This window comes from Pristiophorus japonicus, chromosome 13 (assembly GCF_044704955.1).
Source record: "Pristiophorus japonicus isolate sPriJap1 chromosome 13, sPriJap1.hap1, whole genome shotgun sequence".
Classification (NCBI taxonomy): domain Eukaryota; kingdom Metazoa; phylum Chordata; class Chondrichthyes; family Pristiophoridae; genus Pristiophorus; species Pristiophorus japonicus.
Genome location: NC_091989.1, coordinates 107,700,365 through 107,726,773, shown reverse-complemented (window position 1 = coordinate 107,726,773; position 26,409 = coordinate 107,700,365). Strand labels below are relative to the sequence as shown.

The 26,409-nt window shown below is 47.3% G+C and overlaps 1 protein-coding gene across 1 annotated transcript in view; it reads right to left on the bottom strand.

Annotated features, from left to right (window-relative positions):
* Positions 1–14,169: 14,169 nt before the first annotated feature.
* The window catches only part of LOC139278085 (mixed lineage kinase domain-like protein), a 119,587-nt gene continuing 107,347 nt past the window's right edge, over positions 14,170–26,409 (bottom strand). The window contains exons 9-10 of the mRNA XM_070896743.1: positions 15,745–15,885; positions 14,170–14,741 (exon numbers count right to left, since the gene is read on the bottom strand). Coding sequence (XP_070752844.1) covers positions 14,692–14,741; positions 15,745–15,885 — 191 coding nt within the window. The 3' untranslated portion in view covers positions 14,170–14,691. The remainder of the gene's footprint in view (positions 14,742–15,744; positions 15,886–26,409) is intronic.

Genomic DNA, 26,409 nt, shown 5'->3' with positions numbered 1-26,409 from the left:
GTGAATTTTTAATCGATGGGAAGTTTGCGACCAAAAGTTGATCTGCATCATGCAGGTGGCCTAGCCACAGTGTAAGAGGATGGCAGCCAGCTTTGTAGCAGCAAAATAAATGCAGCTTCGACTGCAGTCACATTTAAGAAAATATTTCAGTATTTATTCAGTTTGCTTTCCAATAGTTCTTAAATTGAAATCCAGTTTTAATAATCACAGAAACCGAAAGTGACGCAATGGCACACAACATATAGCCCGATGTTAAGGTCAGCCTGACAGTGGTGCTTCCCTCCCTTAATCAGTATTACTAAATTCCAGCAGTTGGATTGATTCCCACACATGCCATTGGGCACTTTATATGCAGATTAATTCATCCTTTTTTCTGGCGAAACGGTGAAGGGAATAAAGGATCGGTCAGCCCAGTTGCCAAAGAACATGGCCTCGCTTTTGCTGCGATTGACCTTTGCTCCCGAGGCCAGTTCAAACTGCGGATCCGAGCAAAAGATGGCGACATCGTCCATGTACAGGGAGGTCTTGACCTGAGCGCCTCCGCTGCCTGGGATCGTCACCCCTCTAATGCCCACATCCTTCCTGATGGACCCGACAAAGGGCTCGATACAACACACAAACAAGACAGACGAGAGAGGACAGCCTTGCCTGACTCCAGATCTCATCGGAAAACTTCCAGTTTCCCACCCGTTGATTAGAACTGCGCTACTGATGTCTCTGTAGAGCAGTTGGATCCAATTGCGGATACCCTCCCCAAACCCCATTTTGGAGAGCACGTCCATCAGGTACGTGTGCGATATCCTGTCAAAGGCTTTCTCCTGGTCTAAGCTGATTAAGCAGGTGTCCACCCCCCTGTCCCGCACGTAGACGATCGTATCCCTGAGTAGCGCAAGGCTATCAGAGATCTTCCTGCCGGGGACAGCGCAGGTCTGGTCCGGGTGGATCACCAGCTCCAGAGCAGACTTGACTCTGTTAGCGACGACCTTTGACAAGATCTTGTAGTCCACATTGAGCAGCGAAATGAGCTGCCAGTTTTTGATTTCCTCCTTCTCCCCCTTCTGCTTGTAGATGAGGGTGATGATGCCTTTCCTCATCGATTCTGACATGCTGCCGGCCAGAAGCATACCCCCGTACACTTCCAGCAGGTCGGGGCCCATCCAGTCCCACAAAGCCGAATACAACTCGACCGGTAAGCCGTCGCTTCTGGGGGTTTTATTCGTCTTGAAGGACCGGACGTCCTTTGTCAGCTCGTCCAGAGTTAACGGGTGGTCCAGACTCTCCCGCTCGCTGTCGTCTAGGACCTCCGTGATAGACGACAGGAACGACTGGGAGGCCGCGCGGTCTGTGGGCTTGACGTCATACAGCCTGGCATAGAAGGATTTGCTGATCCTCAGCATGTCAGGCTGCGAAGACGTCACAGAACCGTCTTCTTCCTTTAGGCTGGTGATCACAGAGCTCCCTCTGTGTACCTATTGGAAGAAGAAACACGAACACGTCTCATCCTGCTCGACGGAGCGGACTCTGGAGCGGAAAATGATTTTGGAGGACTCTGAGGCAAAGAGCGAGGCTTGCTGGCCCTTCACCTCTTCGAGTTCCTCCATGACATCGACCCCCATCGACTGCAACAGGAGCAGGTTTTGCATGCTCTTCTGGAGTTGGGACAATTCCCTCTGTCTCCCTCTCGCTTCCTGAACACCTTTGAGGATGAAGAACCTCTTGATGTTTGTCTTGATTGTTTCCCACCAGTGCATCGGGGAATCGCAGAGGGGTTTTACGGTTCTCCAACCTTTGTAATCCCTCTTGAGTTCCTCCACGTTTTCCGGAGTCAACAGTTCAGCTTCCATATCCCTCTGCCAACTTTCTGGTTTTCCTGTGGGCGACAGTCGGCCAGTAGGAGGCAGTGGTCAGAGAAGAACACCGGCATGACGTCGGTGGATCTGACCTTGAGCGTGTGGGACAGAAAGAGGAAGTCTATTCTCGAACGGACAGACCCGTCTGGTCTCGACCAGGTGTATCTGCGCGGTGCTCCGTCTGCAGGGTTGCTGAAGACGTCGCACAGCTTAGCGTTTTTTACCGCGTCCATCAGGAGTCTGGACGTGGTGTCCAGCTTGCTGTCGGCTCTGCTGGATCGTCCAGCCGCATCGATGATGCAGTTGAAGTCACCGCCCACAATGACTGGCCTGGACATTGCCAGCAGCAGTGGGAGCTGCTGGAAGAGGGCCAGCCGCTCACTTCTGAGAGGCGAGGCATACACGTTAATTAGCCTTAGAGGGGAATTTTTGTACACTACATCTGCTATGAGGAGGCGGCCGCCCACCACCTCCTTAACTTCGGTGATGGTGAAGTGGCCTCCCCGCAGCAGAATGCCTAGGCCGGAAGACCGGCAGTTGTTGCCTCCTGACCATACGGATGGCCCATGGGTCCACCATCGTGACCACTGCCGGTAACTGCTGAAGTGCGGCAGCCCGCACTCCTGCAAGAACAGCAGGTCTGCTTTGACCTTGGCGAGGTACCCCAAGGTGGAAACACATCGCGTAGTGGATTTTACGCTACGCACATTAATAGATGCAATTTTTAAATCCATGTTTAAGTTACAGGTTACAGTTCAAAACATTTACATTTCAAACAAATTTAGTGGCTGTACAGTCCCATACGAGAACCACAGTCTCTGTCACAGGTGGGACAGATAGTCGTTGAGGGAAGGGGTGGGTGGGACTGGTTTGCCGCACACTCTTTCCACTGACTGCGCTTGATTTCTGCATGCTCTCGACGACGAGACTCGAGGTGCTCAGTGCCCTCCCGGATAAACTTCCTCCACTTCGGGTGGTCTTTGGCCAGGGACTCCCAGGTCTCAGTAGGGATGTTGCACTTTATCAGGGAGGCTTTGATGGTGTACTTGTAACGTTTCCTTTGGCTTGTTTGCAGTGAAAGAGTTCTGAGTAGAGCGTTTGCTTTGGGGGTCTCATGTCTGGCATGCAAATTATGTGGCCTGCCCATCGGAGCTGATCGAGTGTGGTCAGTGCTTCAATGCTGGGGATGCTCGCCTGGACGAGGACGCTAACGTTGGTGCGTCTATCCTCCCAGGGGATTTATAGGATCTTGTGGAGACATCATTAGTGGTATTTCGCCAGCGACTACTGTACATGGTCCATGTTTCTGAGCCATTCAAGAGGCGGGTATTACTACTACCCTGTAGGCCATGAGCTTGGTGGCAGTTTTGAGGGCCTGGTCTTCAAACACTCTTTTCCTCAGGCAGCCGAAGGCTGCACTGGCGCATTGGAGGCGGTGTTGGATCTTGTCGTCAATGAATGCCTGCCCTTGTTGATAGGAGTCTCCTGAGATAGAAAGTCCCACATAAGAGATTGTTAACTAAGGCTGAAGCCCATGGAATGGAAGACAAATTATTGACCCGGTTAGGAAATTGGCTGAGCGGCAGGAAACAGGGAGTAGGGATAATGGGTAGGTACTCAAGTTGGCAGGATGTGACTAGTGGTGTCCCACAGGGATCTGTGTTGGGCCCTCTACTATTCACAGTATTTATTAACGACTTAGATGATGGGATAGAAAGCCACATATCCAAATTTTCTGATGACGTAAAGATAGGTGCATTGTAGGCAGTGTAGATGAAAGCATAAAATTACAAATAGGTATTGATAGATTAAGTGAATGGCAAAACTGTGGCAGATGGATTTCAATGTAGGCAAATGTGAGGTCATCCATTTTGGACCTATAAAGGATAGAACAGGGTACTTTCTAAATGGTGAAAAGCTAAAAGCTAAAAGCACCTCGGTCAGGGTGGGAGGTCACGACCACTTGTGCAAGTCTACGGGCATGTTGTGGCTGCATTGCAGACAACCGGGCTTAGGCTGCTTGAGCTGGCACTGCGTGAGCTATACACAGCAGGTTGAGATACTCCAGACTTCTGAAAGGCTCTGCACTCCTCGCTCTCAATCCTTATTGGTTGCATTGAGCTGTTTTCCCCGCAGCTCCGCCCCTTCGCTTTAAATAATGGCGCAAAGGGCATCACTGCCAGTCAGTGATAAGAGGTGGTGCTGGGTGGAGGGCAGTGTCAGCTAGGGGTCCACGAGAAGGTTTCAAGAGGTCCGCTAAAAATAAGATTGTAGCTGCTCGAAACTGTCTCTCCGACCCAAAGGGGGCTGTGGACCCCCAGTTGAGAACCCCTGATCTAGTGTAAAACATGTGCGTGTGTTCCTGGCTGAGGACAGGGTCGAGTTTGGTTGTGATCCCCCCCTCATTTCATTGTCTGGGCTCAAAGAGGAAAAGTGAACATTGGGGAAATGCTGAGCTGCAGTACTGCTCCTGTGCATGCACATGGGCTTGGGCCTTTTTTAATGGACCAATAAGGGTGACACTGGGCTACCCCAGGGTGACGGAACAAAAATCATCACGACAAATACGCCTTTTAGGGCACCACTAAAATGGGATGGTCCAATCAAACTGACAAATGCCAAAATAAGCATTAAGTGCTACCAAAACAAAGGGACACTTTCCCAACGAAATCAGTATTTTATTATTGATGTCTACAAGACACTCTAGTGTCCCGGCCCCAGGCTGGAGACTCAGCCCTCTCAGTGCCCACCGTTCGCGGAAGGCATCAAGTGTACCAGTGGACACCCTGGCACGGACAAACCATGCAAGAGAGGTAGGCAGACATAATGTATTTTTCCACCCCCTTCATAGGCTTGGAAGATGAGAGGTACAAAGTTAAAACTGTGATAAGAAAAATAGCTTTGCAACCATCATGTAGATTAGGAAGTTTCAACAACTTATGACTTTTTGACAATTGTAAGATTCCTAACGCAGTAGAGAACCAAGCTAAATATACAGTACTGAGATCATCTAAAAAACGAATGATGGGCAAAGAGAGGGTATGAGAATTGATTAGTAGCTAACATAAAAGGGAACCCAAACATCTTTGATAAACACATAAATAGTGAAAGGGTAGTCACAGGAAAGGTGGGACCAAAAAGGAGATCTTTTTAAGGAGGCCGAGGGCATGACTAAGGTACTAAATGAGTACTTTGCATCTGTCTTCACTAAAGAAGAGGATGCTGCCAGTGTAGCAGTAAAGGAGAATATTCAAATTATCCCGTAGCTTATCCTGTTCGGTTCTTCCACCTTCATTAGCTTTGTATCATCTACAAATGTAATCGCTGTGCTTGTGACTTTGAGCTGCAGATCATTTATGAAGAAAACGCAATCCTGGTCAAATTGAGCAGTACTTAATCAAAGTTTAGTCCGCAGCTGCGAATTGGGCCTCGGGAGGGGAGAAAAACACACAAAATATTTTTCAAACTAACCAAAATCGGAAAACATTCACAGGACCCTTTTCCAGTAAATCAATAAAAAGAATGTTTTAAAAAAAAAACCTTTCTCTTCACATATTAAATAAGAGATCCCAAAACGGACCTCTGTAAGACTGGTAAACTTCTCTGAGAAGGTAATGTGTAATCCTACAGAAACTCGGGGATGAAACGGTCGAACCTGTGGGGATTGTCATCTACCCTCCAATGGAGGCTTAGATTATATCCCAGTTTTCCTTCGAATCCGAATCAGCTGACATTTCAGTCTTGTACTAGAGGAAGGCTTATCCACCATGGATCAAGTACCGGACATCAGGTTGTAGATGTAATTACCATAATGACTGAAAATGCCCCATTGTACCCTCTCTGCTCCATCATGTACACTCGATGTATGTTCCTCAGTCTGCTGCATCTATATGGGCTGTGGTTATGAGGACTTGAAATATTTAACGTTGGAACAAGTTTCGGTGGGTTTTATGGTGTGGTTGGATGAAGTTATTGTCACTGCTGCAATATCAAATAATGTGATAACCCAGAGACCCGAGTTTGAACTTAGTCTCTTTTTAAAATTGGAAGTTAAAATTTTTATTGGAAAACATCTCAATTAACACACATTCACGGTTACAACTGTTGGACAGCTTTCTTACTCTTTTCGCTTCGTTGCTTTAAACGTCGGAATTACACACACACACACACACACACACACACACTCATCACACTGTAGTAATGGCAGGATTAGGTCTTTTACTTAAACATTCATACTTCACAAACCAGTATGAAAGTTACTGAGATACTTCACAAAGCCAGCTCACTGCTTGTGAGGCACACACCTTCCGAATTTCCAGAGTCCCGTGTCTAGTTCCAGTATCTCACAAACAGCTTTCTCATCTCTTATACCACCAACGATGCCTCCACAAGATCCTCCAAATCCCCTGGGAGGACAGACGCACAACATCAGTGTCCTCGACCAGGCTAACATCCCCAGCATTGAAGCACTGACCACACTCGATCAGCTCCGCTGGGCAGGCCACATTGTCCACATGCCAGACACGAGACTCCCAAAGCAAGCGCTCTACTCTGAACTCCTTCACGGCAAACAAGCCAAAGGTGGGCAGAGGAAACATTACAAGGACACCCTCAAAGCCTCCCTGAAAAAGTGCAACATCCCCACCGACACCTGGGAGTCCCTGGCCAAAGTCCGCCCTAAGTGGAGGAAGTGCACCTGGGAGGGCGCCGAGCACCTCGAGTCTCATCGCCGAGAGCATGCAGAAATCAAGCATGGGCGGCGGAAAGAGCGTGCGGCAAACCTGTCCCACCCTCCCTTTCCCTCAACAACTATCTGTCCCACCTGTGGCAGGGACTGTGGCTCTCGTATTGGACTATTCAGCCACCTAAGGACTCATTTTTAGAGTGGAAGCAAGTCTTCCTCGATTCCGAGGGACTGCCTATGATGACCAAAAATGCCTCTGAACTCTCGTTTCCTTGCATTGTACATACAGATAATTAACATGCAGACGATGTAAACTTAAATGGCATTGTCCTGAAATCACGACTAACTGCTTTCTAAATTACTGTACACAAATGGTACATTCAAATAATTAACATACAGATAATGTCATGAATGACTGTACACAAACCAGGCGATCAGCAGAGGCGTTTCTTTGATTCCATGCATAGATAGTATCGATGATACATACAAATAATTCATCGTCATCATCATCATAGGCAGTCCCTCGAACCGAGGATGACTTGCTTCCACGTCAAAAAGTTCACAGGTGTTTCAATGATGGACCTAAAATTCCAGGTCCGAACTAAATCTTGAAGGGTGGAAGATGCCTGTGCTTGGATTTTTTAACGTGTGGTGACTGTTGCACACCAACCACCACACGGGCTTGACAGAGCTAGGTCTTGGTCCAGTAGCAAGGATTAACCAAGATGACTGGAGACCAGCTCTGCTGCACGGACCTAGTGCGCACACATATAGCAGTGTGAGCTGGCCCGTGCTGCCCCTGGGCCCTCGCCTCTCCTGGGCCCCAAACTCACGCCTCTCCTGGGCCCCAATCACTTCCCTCTACAATCTCTCGCCGCAACTTCGCCCCGACTTCGCTGCTCCTTCAGTACCGGCTCACGCTCCAATCACCGGCCTGGATCTTGGTGACGTCACTCTTCACTGCCATTGCTCTCCTGCTCCAGCACGTGCTGCTCCCTGGAGTGGTACACCACCACGCTGCTGCCTTCCGCTCCCTGGCCTGCTCCGATGGTGCTCGCAGGCCGGGGGCCGCTCAGACTGCTGGGCTAGGCCGCCATGCTGCTTCCTGTGTGCATTGTAAAGGACCGTTGAATTTTTCCAAGGACATGGCTGCATCTGATAATGTCAGGATAGTACTGCCCTCACTAGCCCTCATCTTCTGACAAGCTTCCTCTGGCAAGTTCTGAGCGCGAGCCTCTTTCAACCCAAATCATGGCCATTAACATACAGATAAATTACCCAGCAACCCATTATCCTGAAATCAAGTCTCACTGCTTCAATCGACTCCCACCATGAAGTACTGTAAACACACAGGTGATCAGATAGGCATATTTGAATGGCTAAATGGCTCCATGTCGTCTAGCATTGTTTTGTGGGACATCCCCTGTTTTTGATCCAAACTTTGAACTCTGAAAGCTGCTTCAACTTCAGACTGGGCGAACACAAAGCATTTCAGCAATATGGGCTTTTGCTCCCACAACAACAATGTTTATAAAATGATAAGACACAGGGCCTACAGTTTCATTTTTATTGGAAAGAAAATATTTGCATTTTTCGAGCACCGTTCATGTTCTCAGGTTATCTCAAAGTGCTTTACAGTCAATGATTTACTTTTGAAGTACAGGAGGCAAATTCAGCAGCCAATCTGCACGCAGCAAGGTCCAACAAACAGCAAATGAGGTAGCTAACCAGTTCATCTGATTTGGTGGCTGGTTAAAGGAGGAATGCTAGCCGAAACACCACAATATTCTCCCTAAAGTCCTTTGAATCGTGCTACGGGATCATTTATGTCCACCTGAACAGGCAAATGGAGCCTGAGTTAGTGAATCATCCGAAAGGCAGCACATCCTATGATGCAGCATTGCACTGAAGTGTCGAGCCTAGATTTTGTACACAAGTCCTGGAGTGGGGTGTAATGTATAAACCTGTGAGTGTGCTCACATCACAACAGGTTCGAGGGCTACCAATTGAGCTAGGCTGGCACCGTTACAAAAATTCATATTTCAAATTCAAATCAGGGTCTCATTAACGTCCAACCATTTATTTTTGTTTCTAGTTTCTACCTTCTAGGTTTGAAGTTCACGGATTCTTCAAATGTGCCCAGCAGAAAGTAGAAATTCAGGGAATTCTGCCATTATACTGGTTTAATTCCTCGTCAGTGGCAACATGAAATGCTTAACGCTGTGGAGTGGGAAATGAGGCTCATCTAGTGAACAGTGCCAAAATGGAACTAAAAAAATAGATCAAAAAATAAACCATTTATTTTCTAGGTCAAGTAAGTTCTTTGAATTAATCTCTCCTCCAACCTTCACCCAACCTCACTACCACCTTCACCCAACCTCACTACCACCCTCACCCAACCTCACTACCACCCTCACCCAACCTCACTATCACCCTCACCCAACCTCACTACCACCCTCACCCAACCTCACTACCACCCTCACCCAACCTCACTACCACCCTCACCCAACCTCACTACCACCCTCACCCAACCTCACTACCACCCTCACCCAACCTCATTATCACCCTCACCCAACCTCACTACCACCCTCAGCCAACCTCACTATCACCCTCACCCAACCTCACTACCATCCTCACCCAACCTCACTATCACCCTCACCCAACTTCACTACCACCCTCACCCAACCCCACTACCACCTCCTCCAACCTCACTACCACCCTCGTCCAACCCCACTACCACCTCCTCCAACCTCACTACCACCCTCACCCAACCCCACTACCAGCCTCACCCAACCTCACTACCACCCTCGTCCAACCCCACTACCACCTCCTCCAACCTCACTACCAGCCTCACCCAACCCCACTACCAGCCTCACCCAACCTCACTACCAGCCTCACCCAACCCCACTACCAGCCTCACCCAACCTCACTACCACCCTCGTCCAACCCCACTACCACCTCCTCCAACCTCACTACCACCCTCGTCCAACCCCACTACCACCTCCTCCAACCCCACTACCACCTCCTCCAACCCCACTACCAGCCTCACCCAACCCCACTACCAGCCTCACCCAACCTCACTACCACCCTCCTCCAACCTCACTACCACCCTCGTCCAACCCCACTACCACCTCCTCCAACCCCACTACCAGCCTCACCCAACCGCACTACCACCCTTGTCCAACTCCACTACCACCCTCACCCAATCCCACTACCAGCCATCACCCAATTCCCATTGCCAATCCGCACCTAACCCCTTCTAACAGCCCTCATACTCAAATGAATATAATGTAGTTAATGGAGAAGTCTACCAATAACAATCTGGAGTTGATAACATATATTGAAGCTAGCATCAGAATCGTTTATCATAGGGATATATATAAAATATTGTGATATGGAATAAATGCAATTGTGGCCGATATATTAGCTGTATGTTTATTCATTTCTGTGTGTGATTCACCCTAGAAAAGTCATCTGAAAGTATATCAATTTAAATGGACTTGAGTAGAGAGATCCCCTATCAGCCTTTAAATTTGAGAAACTAGGTTAAGGGGCAAAGTTTATAGTACAGGTTACCACCAAGGGTGAAAAGCGCACACAAGGTAAATTAAGAAATTATAATTAGGTGATGGTGAACTTGGATTTTAAACCATGAAGGTTGTAAGAGGACAAGAGGACATCGGAGTGAGGAGTTCCACAGCTTTTCTGTCCTGGGAAAATGTGCTTTGGTGGCAGATTAGGCAATGAGTTTTGATTTCAAAGAACGAGAGGCCATAGGTACAAAATCAAAAGTAAGCAATTGAAAATAGAGGACAGGAAACTTTACACAGAGAGTAGTGAGGCAGTGGAATTTACTTCTAAGATTAGTGATGGAAACAGAAACTACGTTAATATTCAAAATTAGATTGGCTAGGTGGATGAAGGGAATAAAGGAATAGGATAGGTCAAGGTGATTAGAACTATTTGCTCCTGTGGAGGGTAAGCGCGACATGGACTGGATGAGCTGCAGGCCTGTTTCTGTGTTGTAACTTCTATGTACAGATGAATATATTTCTATGAACTGAAGATGTAGTGAGGAGGAGGAGGGGTTGAGTTGGTATACTTGGAGTTTAGGGGGAACGAAAGGAAAGTTCAGAGGTGCACTGACTACAGTAGTATTGATTAAATAGTGAGACAAAATTGGGATAGAAAGAGGTGGAGACTAGAGAAGAATTAACTGTCAGACAACAACCCAAAATTAATCATATAAACCAGAATAACGTGAAAGGTGTCAACTCTTCTCCCTCCTGAAGTGAGGCGCCATCAGTGATGCAGACATTAATGAGGTGAGAGCGTGGGGCAAGCGGCAAACCAGCTCCTCATCCACAGATCTGTCAGAAATTGAAATTGGCTGTCACTGTAAGTATAAGATCAACACTGTACAGCCAATTGAGGGGGAAACCCTGCGGGCCAATCAAACTGTGCATGAAAACCCTTGTATCATGTTCACATCGATGCAAAACTCCCTGAATAAAATCTGCATGGCACCCACTCCAACGGAAGGAAGGATGACCTCTGCTGTGAAATGTCCCATTCAATTGAAACTTTCAAGAGTGAGAGCGATAGGTTCTTGCTAGATGAGGGTAGCAAGGGAGACGGAGCAAAGGCGGGTAAATGAAGTTGAGTTACAGATCAGCCATGACCTGACTGAATGGTGGAACAGGCTTGAGGGGCTGAATGGTTCCTAAGTACCTCCGGAAGGGGCACCCATTTGAAGAGCAAGGTTTGTCCATCACCAAGGATCACTGTTGGAGGGGTACACCCACCCCTGCAGACACTCTCTCACAGCCCCCCAACTGGGCTACACCCCCCCTGCAGAGACTCCCTCATAGCCCCTCAACTGGGGTACACCCCCCCTGCAAGACTCCCTCACAGCCCCCCAGCTGGGGTGATGTGCAATGAGAAAGGACTAATTAGCAATCTTGTTGTGCGAGGCCCCTTGGGGAAGAGTGACCATAACATGGTAGAATTCTTTATTAAGATGGAGAGTGACACAGTTAATTCAGAGACAAGGGTCCTGAACTTAAGGAAAGGTAACTTCGATGGTATGAGATGTGAATTGGCTAGAATAGACTGGCGAATGATATTTAAAGGGTTGATGGTGGATAGGCAATGGCAAACATTTAAAGATCACATGGATGAACTTTAACAATTGTACATCGCTGTCTGGAGTAAAAATAAAACGGGGAAGGTGGCTCAACCGTGGCTAACAAGGGAAATTAAGGATAGTGTTAAATCCAAGGAAGAGGCATATAAATTGGCCAGAAAAAGCAGCAAATCTGAGGACTGGGAGAAATTTAGAATACAGTAGAGGAGGACAAAGGGTTTAATTAGGATGGGGAAAATAGAGTATGAGAAGAAACTTGCTGGGAACATAAAAACTGACTGCAAAAGCTTCTATAGATATGTGAAGAGAAAAAGATTAGTGAAGACAAACGTAGGTCCCTTGCAGTCAGATTCAGGTGAATTTATAATGGGGAACAAAGAAATGGCAGACCAGTTGAACAAATACTTTGGTTCTGTCTTCACAAAGGAAAACACAAATAACCTTCCAGAAAGACTAGGGGACCGAGGGTCTAGTGAGGAGGAGGAACTGAAGGAAATCCTTATTAGTCAGGAAAGTGTGTTAAGGACATTGATGGGATTGAAGGCCGATAAATCCCCAGGGCCTGAAAGTCTGCATCCCAGAGTACTTAAGGAAGTGGCCCGAGAAATAGTGGATGCATTGGTGATCATTTTTCAATAGTCTATCGACACTGGATCAGTTCCTATGGACTGGAGGGTAGCTAATGTAAAACCACTTTTTTTAAAAAGGAGGGAGACAGAAAATGGGTAATTATAGACTGGTTGGCCTGACATCAGTAGTGGGGAATGTGTTGGAATTATTAAAGCAGCGCATTTGGAAAGCAGTGACAGGATCGGTCCAAGTCAGCATGGATTTATGAAAGGGAAATCATGCTTGACAAATCTTCTAGAATTTTTTGAAGATGTAACTGGTAGAGTGGACAAGGGAGAAACAGTAGATGTGGTGTATTTGGACTTTCAAAAGGCTTTTGACAAGGTCCCACACAAGAGATTGGTTTGCAAAATTAAAGCAAATGGTATTGGGGGTCATGTACTGACGTGGATAGAGAACTGGTTGGCAGACAGGAAGCAGAGAGTTGGGATAAACGGGTCCTTTTCAGAATGGCAGGCAGTGACTAGTGGGGTGCCGCAGGGCTCAATGCTGGGACCCCAGCTATTTACAATATACATTAATGATTTAGATGAAGGAATTGAGTGTAATATCTCCAAGTTTGCAGATGACACTAAGCTGGGTGGCGGTGTGAGCTGTGAGGAGGACTTTAAGAGGCTGCAGGGTGACTTGGACAGGTTAAGTGAGTGGGAAAATGCATGGCAGATGCAGTATAATGTGGATAAATGTGAGGTTATCCACTTTGGTGGCAAAAACACAAAGACAGAATATTATCTGAATGGCGGCAGATTAGGAAAAGGGGAGGTGCAACAAGACCTGGGTGTCATGGTACATCAGTCATTGAAAGTTGGCATGCAGTTACAGCAAGCGGTGAAGAAGGCAAATAGTATGTTGGCCTTTATAGCTAGGGAATTAGTATATAGGAGCAGGGAGGTCTTACTGCAGTTGTACAGGTCCTTGGTGAGGCCTCACCTGAAATATTGTGTTCAATTTTGGTCTCCTAATCTGAGGAAGGACGTTCTTGCTATTGAGGGAGTGCAGCGAGGGTTCCCGGGATGGCAGGACTGACATATGAGGAGAGACTGGATCGAGTGGGCCTGTATTCACTGGAGTTTAGAAGGATGAGAGGGGATCTCATAGAAACATATACAATTCTGATGGGACTGGTCAGGTTAGATGCAGGAAGAATGTTCCTGATGTTGGGGAAGTCCAAAACCAGGGGACATAGTCTCAGGATAAGGGGTAAGCCATTTAGGACCGAGATGAGGAGAAACTTCTTCACTCAGAGAGTTGTTAACCTGTGGAATTCCCTACCGCAGAGAGTTGTCGATGCCAGTTCATTAGATATATTCAAGGGAGAGTTAGATATGGCCCTTACGACTAAAGGGATCAAGGGGTATGGAGAGAAAGCAGGAAAGGGATACTGAGGTGAACGATCAGCCATGATCTTATTGAATGGTGGTGCAGGCTCGAAGTGCTGAATGGCCTACTCCTGCACCTATTTTCTATGTTTCTATGTACACCCCCACCCTGCAGAGACTCCCTCACAGTCCCCCAACTGGGGTACACCCCCACCCTGCAGAGACTCCCTCACAGCCCCCCCAACGAGGGTACACCCCCACCCTGCAGAGACTCCCTCACAACCCCCCAACTGGGGTACAGCCCCACCCTGCAGAGACTCCCTCACAATCCCCCAACTGGGGTACACCCCCACCCTGCAGAGAATCCCTCACAGCTCCCCAAACTTGGGTACACCCCCGCTGCAGAGACTCCCTCACAGCCCCCCAAACTGGGGTACACCCCCACCCTGCAGAGACTCCCTCACAGCCCCCCAACTGGGGCACCCACACCATGCAGAGACTCCCTCACAGCGCCCCAGCTGACTTTGAACCCCTAATCAGGATATGACAGAACCCTAAGGCTGCCAATCCCCTGGCTGTAAACAAAGTAACATATTTAAAGCGATCGACCCCCCCTTCCCCCTGGATTGTGTAGAGTTTAACAAACATTTCACAACAATGGACTTACCTGACCCAGGGTACAATTTTGGTAGAAAACAGGTAAAACCAAATGGCTCTACTTTGTATTTACCTCTGTCCAGTTCGTCAACAAGTCTCCGAGACACATCTGACTTACGAATATCTAAATGTCTTATTACTGATCTGTACTTTACATTTTGATGTATTCTATTAAACTTGCATATGTGTAATTAAAGAAACTATCCAAAACGTGCAAGCATTCACACTCTCCACCTAACAAATGCAACCTCTGCCCACATGGCTTTGATTTACAGAGCTTGACAATGAGGAGCTCAAACCAGTTTAATATTAGTAATTGGTTATATTCTGCTTAATATTAAGTCAGGTAGTAATGGCTTTTGATTGAAGATCCAGCTCATGTTACTCAGGCCCGCTGTGTGCTTCCTATGTTGCTCTGCACTGGTCTTGGATCTGCAGAAGTCGGTCAACCACAGCTGCAACAGAACCAGAGCTGGTGAGTGACTCGAAGATAAGACGACCAGCCCAGACCACAACAGTCCACAAAATCTCCTTGTTCAATTCACCATTTGGAGGTGTCCTTCCATTGGGAACCTTCTCTCATGGTGACTCCCTCTCATCTGAACATTAAGGCAGAACTCTCCCCCACCTCCTGGACAATTACTCAATGATGGAAGCAGCTTTGCTTTGTGCTCTGTCCAGCTGAAAGTACAAAAGAAAGTTGCACAAGAGGACCTGCCTTACTCACTACACCAGCAGAGTGGGGGGAGTGGGGGGGGGGGGCGGGGGGAGACCTGTCTTACTCACTGCACCAGCAGAGGGTGGGGGTGTGGGGGGGGGGAGATCTGTCTTACTCACTGCACCAGCAGAGGGTGGGGGTGTGGGGGGGGGGAGATCTGTCTTACTCACTGCACCAGCAGAGGGTGGGGGGGTGGGGGGGGGGAGATCTGTCTTACTCACTGCACCAGCAGAGGGTGGGGGATGGGGGGGGAGATCTGTCTTACTCACTGCACCAGCAGAGGGTGGGGGATGGGGGGGAGATCTGTCTTAATCACTGCACCAGCAGAGGGTGGGGGGGGTGGGGGCTGCTTTACTCACTTCATCAGCAGAGTGGGGGGAGGGGGGGAAACCTGCCTTCCTCATTGCACCAGCAATTTGGCGGGGGGGGGGGGGGGGTGGGGAAACCTGCCTTAATCACTTCACCAGCAGAGTGAGGAGGTATCTCTGCCTTACTGGAGCAGCAGAGTGTAAGGGGGAATCTCTGCCGCACTCACTTACTCACCCCATCCTCCTCCTGGCCCCATTCTCGACAATCTCCCACTTTACTCACAGGCGGTATTTCTCTTTGACTCCATTGTAAATTGAGTATGCCAGCAGTAAGGGTGACAAAAAGCAGTAAGGGTGTCCAGTGTGTACAGCGAACATTTGTAATCAGCACTATCTGAAGCTGCGGATCACCAAGAGCAAGGTGCCACCTACCGCCAGCTGACGGCCGTTCAAACGGATCGAAGGCGCGGCATTCGTCGATCAGCTCCACCAGGGCCTGAGGACAGTCGGCTGGCAGTGGCTCACGGACCTTGTCTTCAACAACTTTCCTTCGAAATTCCGTTAGGTCAACACCTGATTGAGACGGAGCAGATCTGAGTTTCATTTTCACACACCGTCCAATAACATTGGACACAGATCATTGACAGTACATTCCCCTTTCAGTCCCCAGCAGTAACATCGCTGGCTATGGCTGGCGGAGGACCTGGTTTATATCTCCCCACCTGCCATGAACCCTAATTTACTGTATCGGCCTTGGCCCCACTCCTGGCCTAACAACAACCATTTAAAAAATAATTTGATAAATTACCACCTTTTAAAAAAAGATTAGTCACTCCCCATCATACCCCTGCAGAAAGATACATGCACAGTGCAAGCTGTGTGTAATGGACTAGATTGTAAATTTGTCCATTACAGGAGGCTAGTTCAATAATCCGTTGATGGTATATGAGGAGAATCACTGTGGCTGTGCAGAGGGCAGTGTTTCTAGGACTATATATTTCCGTACTTGCATATTGGGATCAACTGTAGAATCAGCTGTAACATTTCCTGTAGCACACTCAGTGGATCAGGTATAGTGTGAGATGTAACTGGGAGGATGGGGTATAGTGTCAGGATATTTGACAATTCAGAAGGACAGACAGAAAGGAAAAGTAAGTGGAGTAGCACTGTTAAGAAAGGATGAGATCAGTGTGTTAGTGAGAAACGATATTGACTCAGAAGATCAAGATGTTGAATCAGTTTGGGTGGAGATAAGGAATAATAAGGGGAAAAAGTCACTGGCGGACATAGAACAACTAAAAAAATGATTGAGAAAGGGAAGATAGACTATGAAAGTAAACTAGCGCAAAATATAAAAACAGATAGCAAGAGTTTCTACAGGTATATGAAAAGAAAAAGGGTTGCTAAAGTAAATGTTGGTCCCTTAGAGGACGAGATCAGGGAACTAGTAATGGGGAACATGGCGATGGCAGAAATTCTGAACAAATATTTTGTATCAGTCTTTACGGTAGAGGACACGAACAATATTCCGACAGTGGATAGTCTAGGGGCTATAGGGGGGGAGGAACTTAACACAATCACAATCACTAAGAAAGTGGTACTCAGTAAGATAATGGGACTAAAGGCAGAAAAATCCCCTGGACCTGATCGCTTGCATCCTAGGGTCTTAAGAGAAGTAGCGGCAGGGATTGTGGATGCATTGGTTATAATTTACCAAAATTCCCTGGATTCTGGGGAGGATCCAGCAGATTGGAAAACTGCAAATGTAACGCCCCTATTTAAAAAAGGAGGCAGACAAAAAGCAGGAGACCAGTTAGCCTAACATTAGTGGTTGGGAAAATGTTGGAGTCCATTATTCATCATCATATCATCATAGGCAGTCCCTTGGAATCGAGGAAGAATTGCTTCCAGTTCCAAAGTGAATTCTCTGGTGGCTGAACAGTCCAATACGAGAGCCACAGACCCTATCATAGGTGGGACAGACATTCGTCGAGGGAAAGGCTGGTTTGCCGCGCGCTCCTTCGGCTGTCTGCGCTTGACCTCTTCATGCTCTTTGCGTTGAGACTCGAGGAACTCAACGCCCTCCCAGATGCACTTTCTCCACCTCGGGCGGTCTTCGACCAGGGTCTCCCAGGTGTCAGTGGTGATGTCACACTTTACCACGGAGACTTTGAGGGTATCCTTGTAACGCTTCCACTGCCCACCTTTGGCTCATTTACCATGACGGAGCTCCGCATAAAGCATTTGCTTAGGGAGTATTGTATCTGGCATGTGAACCAAGTGGCCTGCCCAGTGAAGCTGATCGAGTGTGGTCAGTGCTTCAATACTGGGGATGTTAGCCTGGACGAGGACACTGATGTTGGTGCGCCTGTCCTCTCAGGGGATTTGCAGGATCTTGCGGAGGCATCGTTGGTGATATATCTCCAGTGACTTGAGGTGCCTTCTATACATTGTCCAGGCCTCAAATCCATACAGGAGGGCGGGTATTACTGCAGCCCTATAGACCATGAGCTTGAGGGCTAGGTCTTCAAACACTCTTTTCCTCAGACGGCCAAAGGCTACACTGGTGCACTGGAGGCGATGTTGAATCTCCGCATCACTGTCTGCCTTTGCTGATAAGAGGCTCTCGAGATATGGGAAATGGTCCACGTTGTCCAGGGCCGCGCCGTAGATCTTGATGGTTGGAGGGCAGTGCTGTGCCCATGCTTTCATATGCCTCAGTGAATACATTGACTATATCCTGGAATTCAGCCTCAGAGTGTGTGCAGATGCAGGCATCGTCTACGTATTGCAGTTCAGCGACAGAGGTTGGGGTGATCTTGGACCTGGCCTGGAGGCAGCGTAGGTTCTGTAGTTTAGTTCCACTCCAGCGGGAAGCTTGTTGATTATGAGGTGGAGCATGGCGGCAAGGAAGATTGAGAAGAGGGTTGGAGCGATGACGCAGCCCTGTTTGACCCCGGTCCCGACGTGAATTGGGTCTGTAATGGATCCATTGGTAAGGATCATGGACTGCATGTTGTCGTGAAGCAGGCGAAGGATGTTGACAAACTTTTGGGGGCATCCGACACGGAGGAGGTTGCTCCATAGACCCTCATGGTTGACAGTGTCAAAGGCCTTTGTAAGATCGAAGAAGGCCATATATAACATAGAAACATAGAAAATAGGTGCAGGAGTAGGCCATTCGGCCCTTCGAGCCTGCACCACCATTCAATAAGATCATGGCTGATCATTCCCTCAGTACTCCTTTCCTGCTTTCTCTCCATACCCTTTCATCCCTTTAGCCATAAAGGCCATATCTAACTCCCTCTTGAATATATCCAATGAACTGGCATCAACAACTCACTGCAGTAGGGAATTCCACAGGTTAACAACTCTCTGAGTGAAGAAGTTTCTCCTCATCTCAGTCCTAAATGGTCTACCCTTTATCCTAAGACTGTGTGCCCTGGTTCTGGACTTCCCCATCATCGGGAACATTCTTCCCGCATCTAACCTGTCCAGTCCCGTAAGAATCTTGTAAGTTTCTATGAGATCCCCTCTCATCCTTCTAAACTCCAGTGTATAGAAGCCCAGTTGATCCTCATATGTCAGTCCCGCCATCCCGGGAATCAGTCTTGTGAACCTTCGCTGCACTCCCTCAATAGCAAGAACGTCCTTCCGCAGATTAGGAGACAAAAACTGAACAATTGCAGTAAGACCTCCCTGCTCCTATACTCAAATCCCCTAGCTATGAAGGCCAACATACCATTTGCCTTTTTCACCACCTGCTGTACCTGCATGCCAACTTTCAATGACTGATGAACCATGACACCCAGGTCTCGTTGCACCTCCCCCTTTCCTAATCTGCTGCCATTCAGATAATATTCTGCCTTTGTGTTTTTGTCCCCAAAGTGGATAACCTCACATTTATCCACATTATACTGCATCTGCTACGCATTTGCCCACTCACCTAACCTGTCCAAATCACCCTGCAAACTTTTAGCGTCCTCCTCACAGCTCACGTCGCCACCCAGCTTAGTGTCGTCTGCAAACTTGGAGATATTACACTCAATTCCTTCATCCAAATCATTAATGTATGTTGTAAATAGCTGGGGTCCCAGCACTGAGCCCTGTGGTACTCCACTAGTCACTGCCTGCCATTCTGAAAAGGACCCGTTTATCCCGACTCTCTGCTTCCTGTCTGACAACCAGTTCTCTATCCACGTCAGTACATTACCCCCAATACCATGTGCTTTGATTTTGCACACCAATCTCTTGTGTGGGACCTTGTCCATTGGTTCTACTTGTTACATCCTCAAAAAATTCTAGAAGATTTGTCAAGCATGATTTCCCTTTCATAAATCCATGCTGACTTGGACCGATCCTGTCACTGCTTTCCAAATGCGCTGCTATTTCATCATTAATAATTAATTCCAACATTTTCCCCACGACTGATGTCAGGCTAACCGGTCTATAATTACCCGTTTTCTTTCTCCCTCCTTTTTGAAACAGTGATGTTACATTAGCTACCCTCCAGTATAAGGGCTGGCACTGCTCCCTGCATTTTTCTTGCAGTTGTCGTGTTGCAAAGATCATGTCCGTTGTGCCCCGTAGAGGACGAAATCCGCACTGTGATTCTGGGAGAAGCTCCTCAACCACAGGGAGAAGACAGTTGAGGAGAACTCTAGCGACAACCTTCCCAGTGGCTGATAGCAGGGAGATTCTCCTGTAGTTGCCGCAGTCGGAATTGTCCCCTTTTTAAAAAATGGTCACAATCACTGCATCTCTGAGATCTCCCGGCATGCTCTCCTCCCTCCAGATGAGGGAGATGAGGTCATGTATCCGCGCCAACAGCGCCTCTCCGCCATACTTTAGCGCCTCAGCAGGGATTCCATCCGCACCCGTAGCCTTGTTATTCTTGAGCTGTTTTATGGCTTTGCCTACCATGTGCAACGTTGGAGTTTCACTGAGTTGGTGGCGGGTCGCATGCTGTAGGATGGAGAAAAGAGCACTCAAATCAAAGGCAGAGTCTTGATTGAGGAGATCTTCAAAATGCTCCTTCCATCGGGCCCTGACAGCCTCGGTGTCCTTGATGAGTGTTTCCTCGTTCTTGGCCAGGAGTGGGGTGGGGCCTTGGGAGTTTGGACCGTAGGTGGCCTTGACTGCAGTGAAGAATCCTCACGTAGCATGGCTATCGGACAGTTGTTGTATCTCCTGTGCTTTCTCCATCCACCATCTGTTCTTTAGGTCCCGGGTTTTTTGTTGGACCTGAGCCTTGAGCCGTCTGTAATGTTGTTTTGCAGCTCCCGAGCTGGGTTGTTGCTTGAGGCTCAGAAATGCTTTGCGCTTGTGATCTATTAGTTCTATGATCTTCTGATCATTTTTATTAAACCAGTCCTGATGTTTTCTGGTTGAGTGACCAACTGTCTCTTCACAGACACTGGTTATAGAGGCCTGGAGGGCAGACCAAGCGCTGTGGGCATTCAACATATCAGGGACATCAAGACACGCCAGATTGGCTGTGAGGCGCTGGCAGTATAGGGCTCCCTTAGCTGGGTCTCTCAGTGCCTCGGCATTAACTTTTTTGCGGCACTGCTTCTGCTGTCCCCTCTGCTTTGGGGCTATGTTAATGTTGATGATGGATCGGATTAGGCAGTGGTCCGTCCAGCAGTCGTCAGCTCCTGTCATGATAGCCATGATACATGAGGATTCTTCGCTGCAGTCAAGGCCACCTACGGTCCAAACTCCCAAGGCCCCACCCCACTCCTGGCCAAGAACAGGGAAACACTCATCAAGGACACCGAGGCTGTCAGGGCCCCATGGAAGGAGCATTTTGAAGATCTCCTCAATCGAGACTCTGCCTTTGACAGCTCCTGTCATGCGCACATCCTTGCGATCCCTAGCTCAGACGATGACATAGTCGAGCAGATGCCAGTGTTTGGAGTGAGGGTGTTGCCACGATGCCTTGTATTTTCCCTCTGGCGGAACAGGGTGTTGGTGATGAGGAGTTCATGTTCTAGACATTTTGTCAGGAGTAGGGTACCGCTGGAGTTGGCTTTCCCTACCCCCTCTGCCAATCATGCCTCCCCAGAGGGCTGTGTCTTTGCTGACCCTGGCATTAAAATCACCCAGGAGAATCAATTTGTGCTCCTGTGGGGACACGGGACAAGGATGTCTCGAGGTTGGAATAAAAACCCTCTTTAGTCTCATCTGTTGCATCGAGTATAGGGGCGTACGCACTGATGACTGTGGTGCATTGGCTCTGGGATATGGTGAGATGAGGAGTCATGAGGCATTCATTAACCCCACAGAGAAAGTCTTTGAGGCGGTCAACTAGCTCATTCTTGACAGCAAAGCCGATTCCATGAAGGCGGCATTCTGCCTCTGGTTTCCCTATCCAGAAGAAGGTATAACCTCCACCGTTTTCCTTCAACTGGCCTTCCCCTGCCTGCCGGGTCTCGCTTAGTGCGGTGATGTCAATGTCAAAATATCCGAGTTCCCAGGCAACTGCGGCGTTCCGGCCTGTTGCTGTTGGGATTGTCCATGAGGGTCCTGACGTTCCAGGTCCTGAACTTCATACTGACGAGTGGAAGACGCCTGTGCGTGAGGTCTTTTAACGTGGGGTGGCCGCTGCACACCAGCAACCATGTGGGCTTAGTTGAGCAATGTCTTGATCCAGTGGCAAGGGGGTCCAAGACAACTGGAGACCAGGCACAGCTATGTAAGCTTACTTGCTTACGGTGAAGTGTTGGCCACAAGCTCGCTGCCGAGTAGCGCCATTGTTGGTAGATGGCCCGAGGCTTGGTTGGGGGGCAGGCATTAGGAAGGTCACTTCCAAAGTTATTTTAAGAGTTAAAAGTTGATAAAAATTCTCAATTTGTTTAAAAAGTTTCTAAGAGTAGTTAAAAAGTCTAAGATGTAGATCAATAATAGGTTATAAAAGTTTCCCCAATTGTTTAAAAGTTTAAGATTGATTAAGAGTCCGAGGAATGTTTTAAAAAGTTTTTGGAGAATTTCTAAAGTTATTAAAGGTTTCTCCAAGGTTTCCAAGTTGTTTAAAAGTTTAAAAGTTTTTCCAAATTGTTTAAAAGGTTACACAGGTTGATTAAAAGTTTGAAAAAGAATAGATTAAAAGTTGATTAAAAAAATTGATTAAAAGTCTGAGGTGTAAGTCAGGTTACTCCCCTGGCACTGCTCCATGGGTGTAAGTCAGGTTACTCCCCTGGAACTGCTCCATGGGTGTAAGTCAGCTTACTCTCCTGGCAATGCTCCATGGGCGCCGCCAGCCCTCTGTTGTTCTGGATCGGCCCAGGAGTCCATTCGGCCGGTTAAACGCCGGCCCCGGAGTCCCTTCAGCTATTTAGACGTCGGTCCTGGAGTCATTTCGGCCAGTTAGACGCCGGCCACGGAGTGCCTTTGGCCAGCTCGGAGCCGGCCTCAATAGCGACCCCGGAGTCCCAGCGGCCCAATCCTCATGTTATTTCTGAGTCTGTTGTAGGGTAAGGATGTGGTCTCCTGTATCGCCCTGTGGAGTCGGCAAGGCCCTGAGGTCGATGCAGGGGCCTTTCGACCCGGGATAGGCGCGAGCCGTGCGGGGTCCCTTCGGCCTGGGGTAGATGCGAGCCAGTGCGGAGTCCCTTCGACCCGGGATGGGTGCAAGCCGGTGCAGAGTCCATTATTAAAGAAGCAGTAGCAGGACATTTGGAAAATGAAAATTTGGTCAGGCAGAGTCAGCATGGATTTATGAAGGGGAAGTCATGTTTGACAAATTTGTTGCAGTTCTTTGAGGATGTAATGAACATGGTGGATAAAGGGGAACCAATGGATGTGGTGTATTTGGATTTCGAGAAGGCATTTGACAAGATGCCACATAAAAGGTTACTGCACAAGATAAAAGTTCACGGGGTTGGGGGTAATATATTTGCATGGATAGAGGATTGGCTGACTAACAGAAAACAGAGTCGGGATAAATGGTTCATTCTCGGGTTGGCAACCAGTACCGAGTGGGGTGCCAAGGGATCAGTGCCAGAACCCCAACTATTTACAATCTATATTAACGACTTGGAAGAAGAGACTGAGTGTAACGTAGCCAAGTTTGCTGATGATACAAAGATGGGAGGAAAAGCAATGAGTGAGGAGGACACAAAAAATCTGCAAAAAGACATAGACAGGCTAAGTGAGTGGGAAAAAATTTGGCAGATGGAGTATAATGTCAGAAAGTGTGAGGTCATGCACTTTGGCAGAAAAAAATCAAAGAGCAAGTTATTATTTAAATGGAGAAAGATTGCAAAGTGCTGCAGTACAGCGGGACCTGGGGGTACTTGTGCATGAAACACAAAAGGATAGTATGCAGGTACAGCAAGTGATCAGGAAGGCCAATGGTATCTTGGCCATTAGTGCAAAGGGGCTGGAGTATAAAAGCAGGGAAGTCTTACTACAGCTATACAGGGTATTGGTGAGGCCACACCTGCAATACCACGTGCAGCTTTGGTTTCCAGAATTACGAAAGGATATACTTGCTTTGGAGGCAGTTCAGAGAAGGTTCACTAGGTTGATTCCGGGGATGAGGGGATTGACTTATGAGGAAAGGTTGAGTAGGTTCAGCCTCTACTCATTAGAATTTAGAAGAATGAGAGGTGATCTTATCGAGACGTATAAGATTATGAGGGGGATTGACAGGGTGGATGCAGAGAGGATGTTTCCGTTGATGGGGGAAACTAGAACTAGAGGGCATGAATTTAGAATAAGGAGCCGCCCATTTAAACTGAGATGAGGAGAAATTTCTTCTCTCAGAGGGTTGTAAATCTGTGGAATTCGCTGCCTCAGAGAGCTGTGGAAGCTGGGACATTGAATAAATTTAAGACAGAAATAGACGGTTTCTTAAACGATAAGGGGATAAGGGGTTATGGGGAGCGGGCAGGGATGTGGAGCTGAGTCCATGATCAGATCAGCCATGATCTTATTGAATGGCGGAGAAGGCTCGAGGAGCCGTATGGCCTACTCCTGTTCCTATTTCTTATGTTCTTATAGTCTATAGGTCCCCTAACAGTAGCTACACTGTTGGATGGAGTATAAATCAAGAAATAATGAAGGCTTGTAAAAAAGGAACGGCAATAGTCATGGGTGATTTTAACCTTCATATTGATTGGACAAAGCAAGTTCGCCAGGGTAGCCTTGAGGAAGAGTTCATAGAGTGTATCCGGGATAGTTTCCTTGAACAGTACGTTGCAGAACTAACCAGAGAGCAGGCTATCTTAGATCTGGTACTGTGAAATGAGACAGGATTAATAAACGATCTCCTAATAAAGGATCCTCTAGGAATGAGTGACCATAACATGGTTGACTTTCAAATTCAGTTGGAGGGTGAGAAAGTTGGATCTCAAACCAGTGTCTTAAGCTTAAATAATGGAGACTACAAAGGTATGAAGGCAGAGTTGGCTCTAGTGGACTGGGAAAATAGATTAAAGAGTGGGACGGTTGATGAGCAGCAACAGACATTTGAAGAGATATTTCATAACTCGCAACAAAAATATATCCCAATGAGAAGGAAAGACTGTAAGAGAAGGGATAACCATCTGTGGCTAACTAAGGAAATAAGGGATGGTATCAAATTGAAATCAAGGGCATACAATGTGGCCAAAACTAGTGGCAGGCCAGAGGATTGGGAAACTTTTAAAAGCCAGCAAAGAAAGAGTAAAAAAAATGATAAAGAGAGGCAAGATAGATTATGAAAGTAAACTAGCATGAAATATAAAAACATTTAGTAAGAGTTTCTACAGGTACATAAAAAGGAAAAGAGTGGCTAAAGTAAATGTTGGTTCCCAGAGGATGAGACTGGGAAATTAATAATGGAGAACAGGGAAATGGCAGAGATGTTGAACAAATATCGGTCTTCACGGGAGAAGATACTAAAAACATCCCAATAGTGGATAATCAAGGGGCTATAGGGAGGGAGGAACGTAATACAATTACTATCACTAAAGAAATAGTACTCGGTAAAATAATGGGACTAAAGGCGGACAAGTCGCCTGGACCTGATGGCTTACATCCTAGGATCTTAAAAGAAGTGGCTGCAGAAATAGTGGATGCATTGGTTGTAATCTATCAAAATTCCCTGGATTCTGGTGCGGTCCCAGCAGATTGGAAAACTGCAAATGTAATGCCCCTATTTAAAAATGGAGGCAGACAAAAAGAAGGAAACGATAGACCAGTTAGCCAAACATCTGTCAGGAAAATGCTGGAGTCCATTATTAAGGAAGCAGTAGCGGAACATTTGGAAAAGCAAAATTCAATCAAGCAGAGTCAGCATGGTTTTTTGAAAGGGAAATCAAGTTTGACAAACTTGCTGGAGTTCTTTGAGGATGTAACGAGCAGGGTGGATAAGGGGGAACCAGTGGATGTGGTGCATTTGGATTTCCAGAAGGCATTCGATAAGGTGCCACATAAAAGGTTACTGCACAAGATAAAAGTTCATGGAGTTGGGGTTAATATATTAGCATGGATAGAGGATTGGCTAACTAACAGAAAACAAAGTCGGGATAAATGGGTCATTTTCCGGTTAGCAAATGGTAACTAGTGGGGTGCCGCAGGGATTGGTGCTGGGGCATCAATTATTTACAATCTATATTAAATGACTTGGATGAAGGGACCGAGTGTACTGTATTCAAGTTAGCTGATGATGCAAAGATGGGTGGGAAAGCAAATTGTGAGGAGGACACAAAAAATCTACAAAGGGATAGAGACAGGCTAAGTGAGTGGACAAAAATTTGGCAGTTGGAGTATAATGTGGGAAAATGCGAGGTTATATACTTTGGCATAAAAAATAGAAAAGCAAATGATAATTAAAATGGAGAAAAATTGCAAAGTGCTGCAGGACAGAGGGACCTGGGGGTTCTTGTGCATGAAACACAAAAAGTTAGTATGCAGGTATAGCAAGTAATCAGGAAGGCAAATGGAATGTTGGCCTTTATTGCAAGGGGGATAGAGTATAAAAGCAGAGAAGTCCTGCTACAACTGTACAAGCTATTGGTGAGGCCACACCTGGAGTACTGCGTCCAGTTTTGGTCTTCGTATTTAAGGAAGGATATACTTGCATTGGAGGCTGTTCAGAGAAGGTTCACG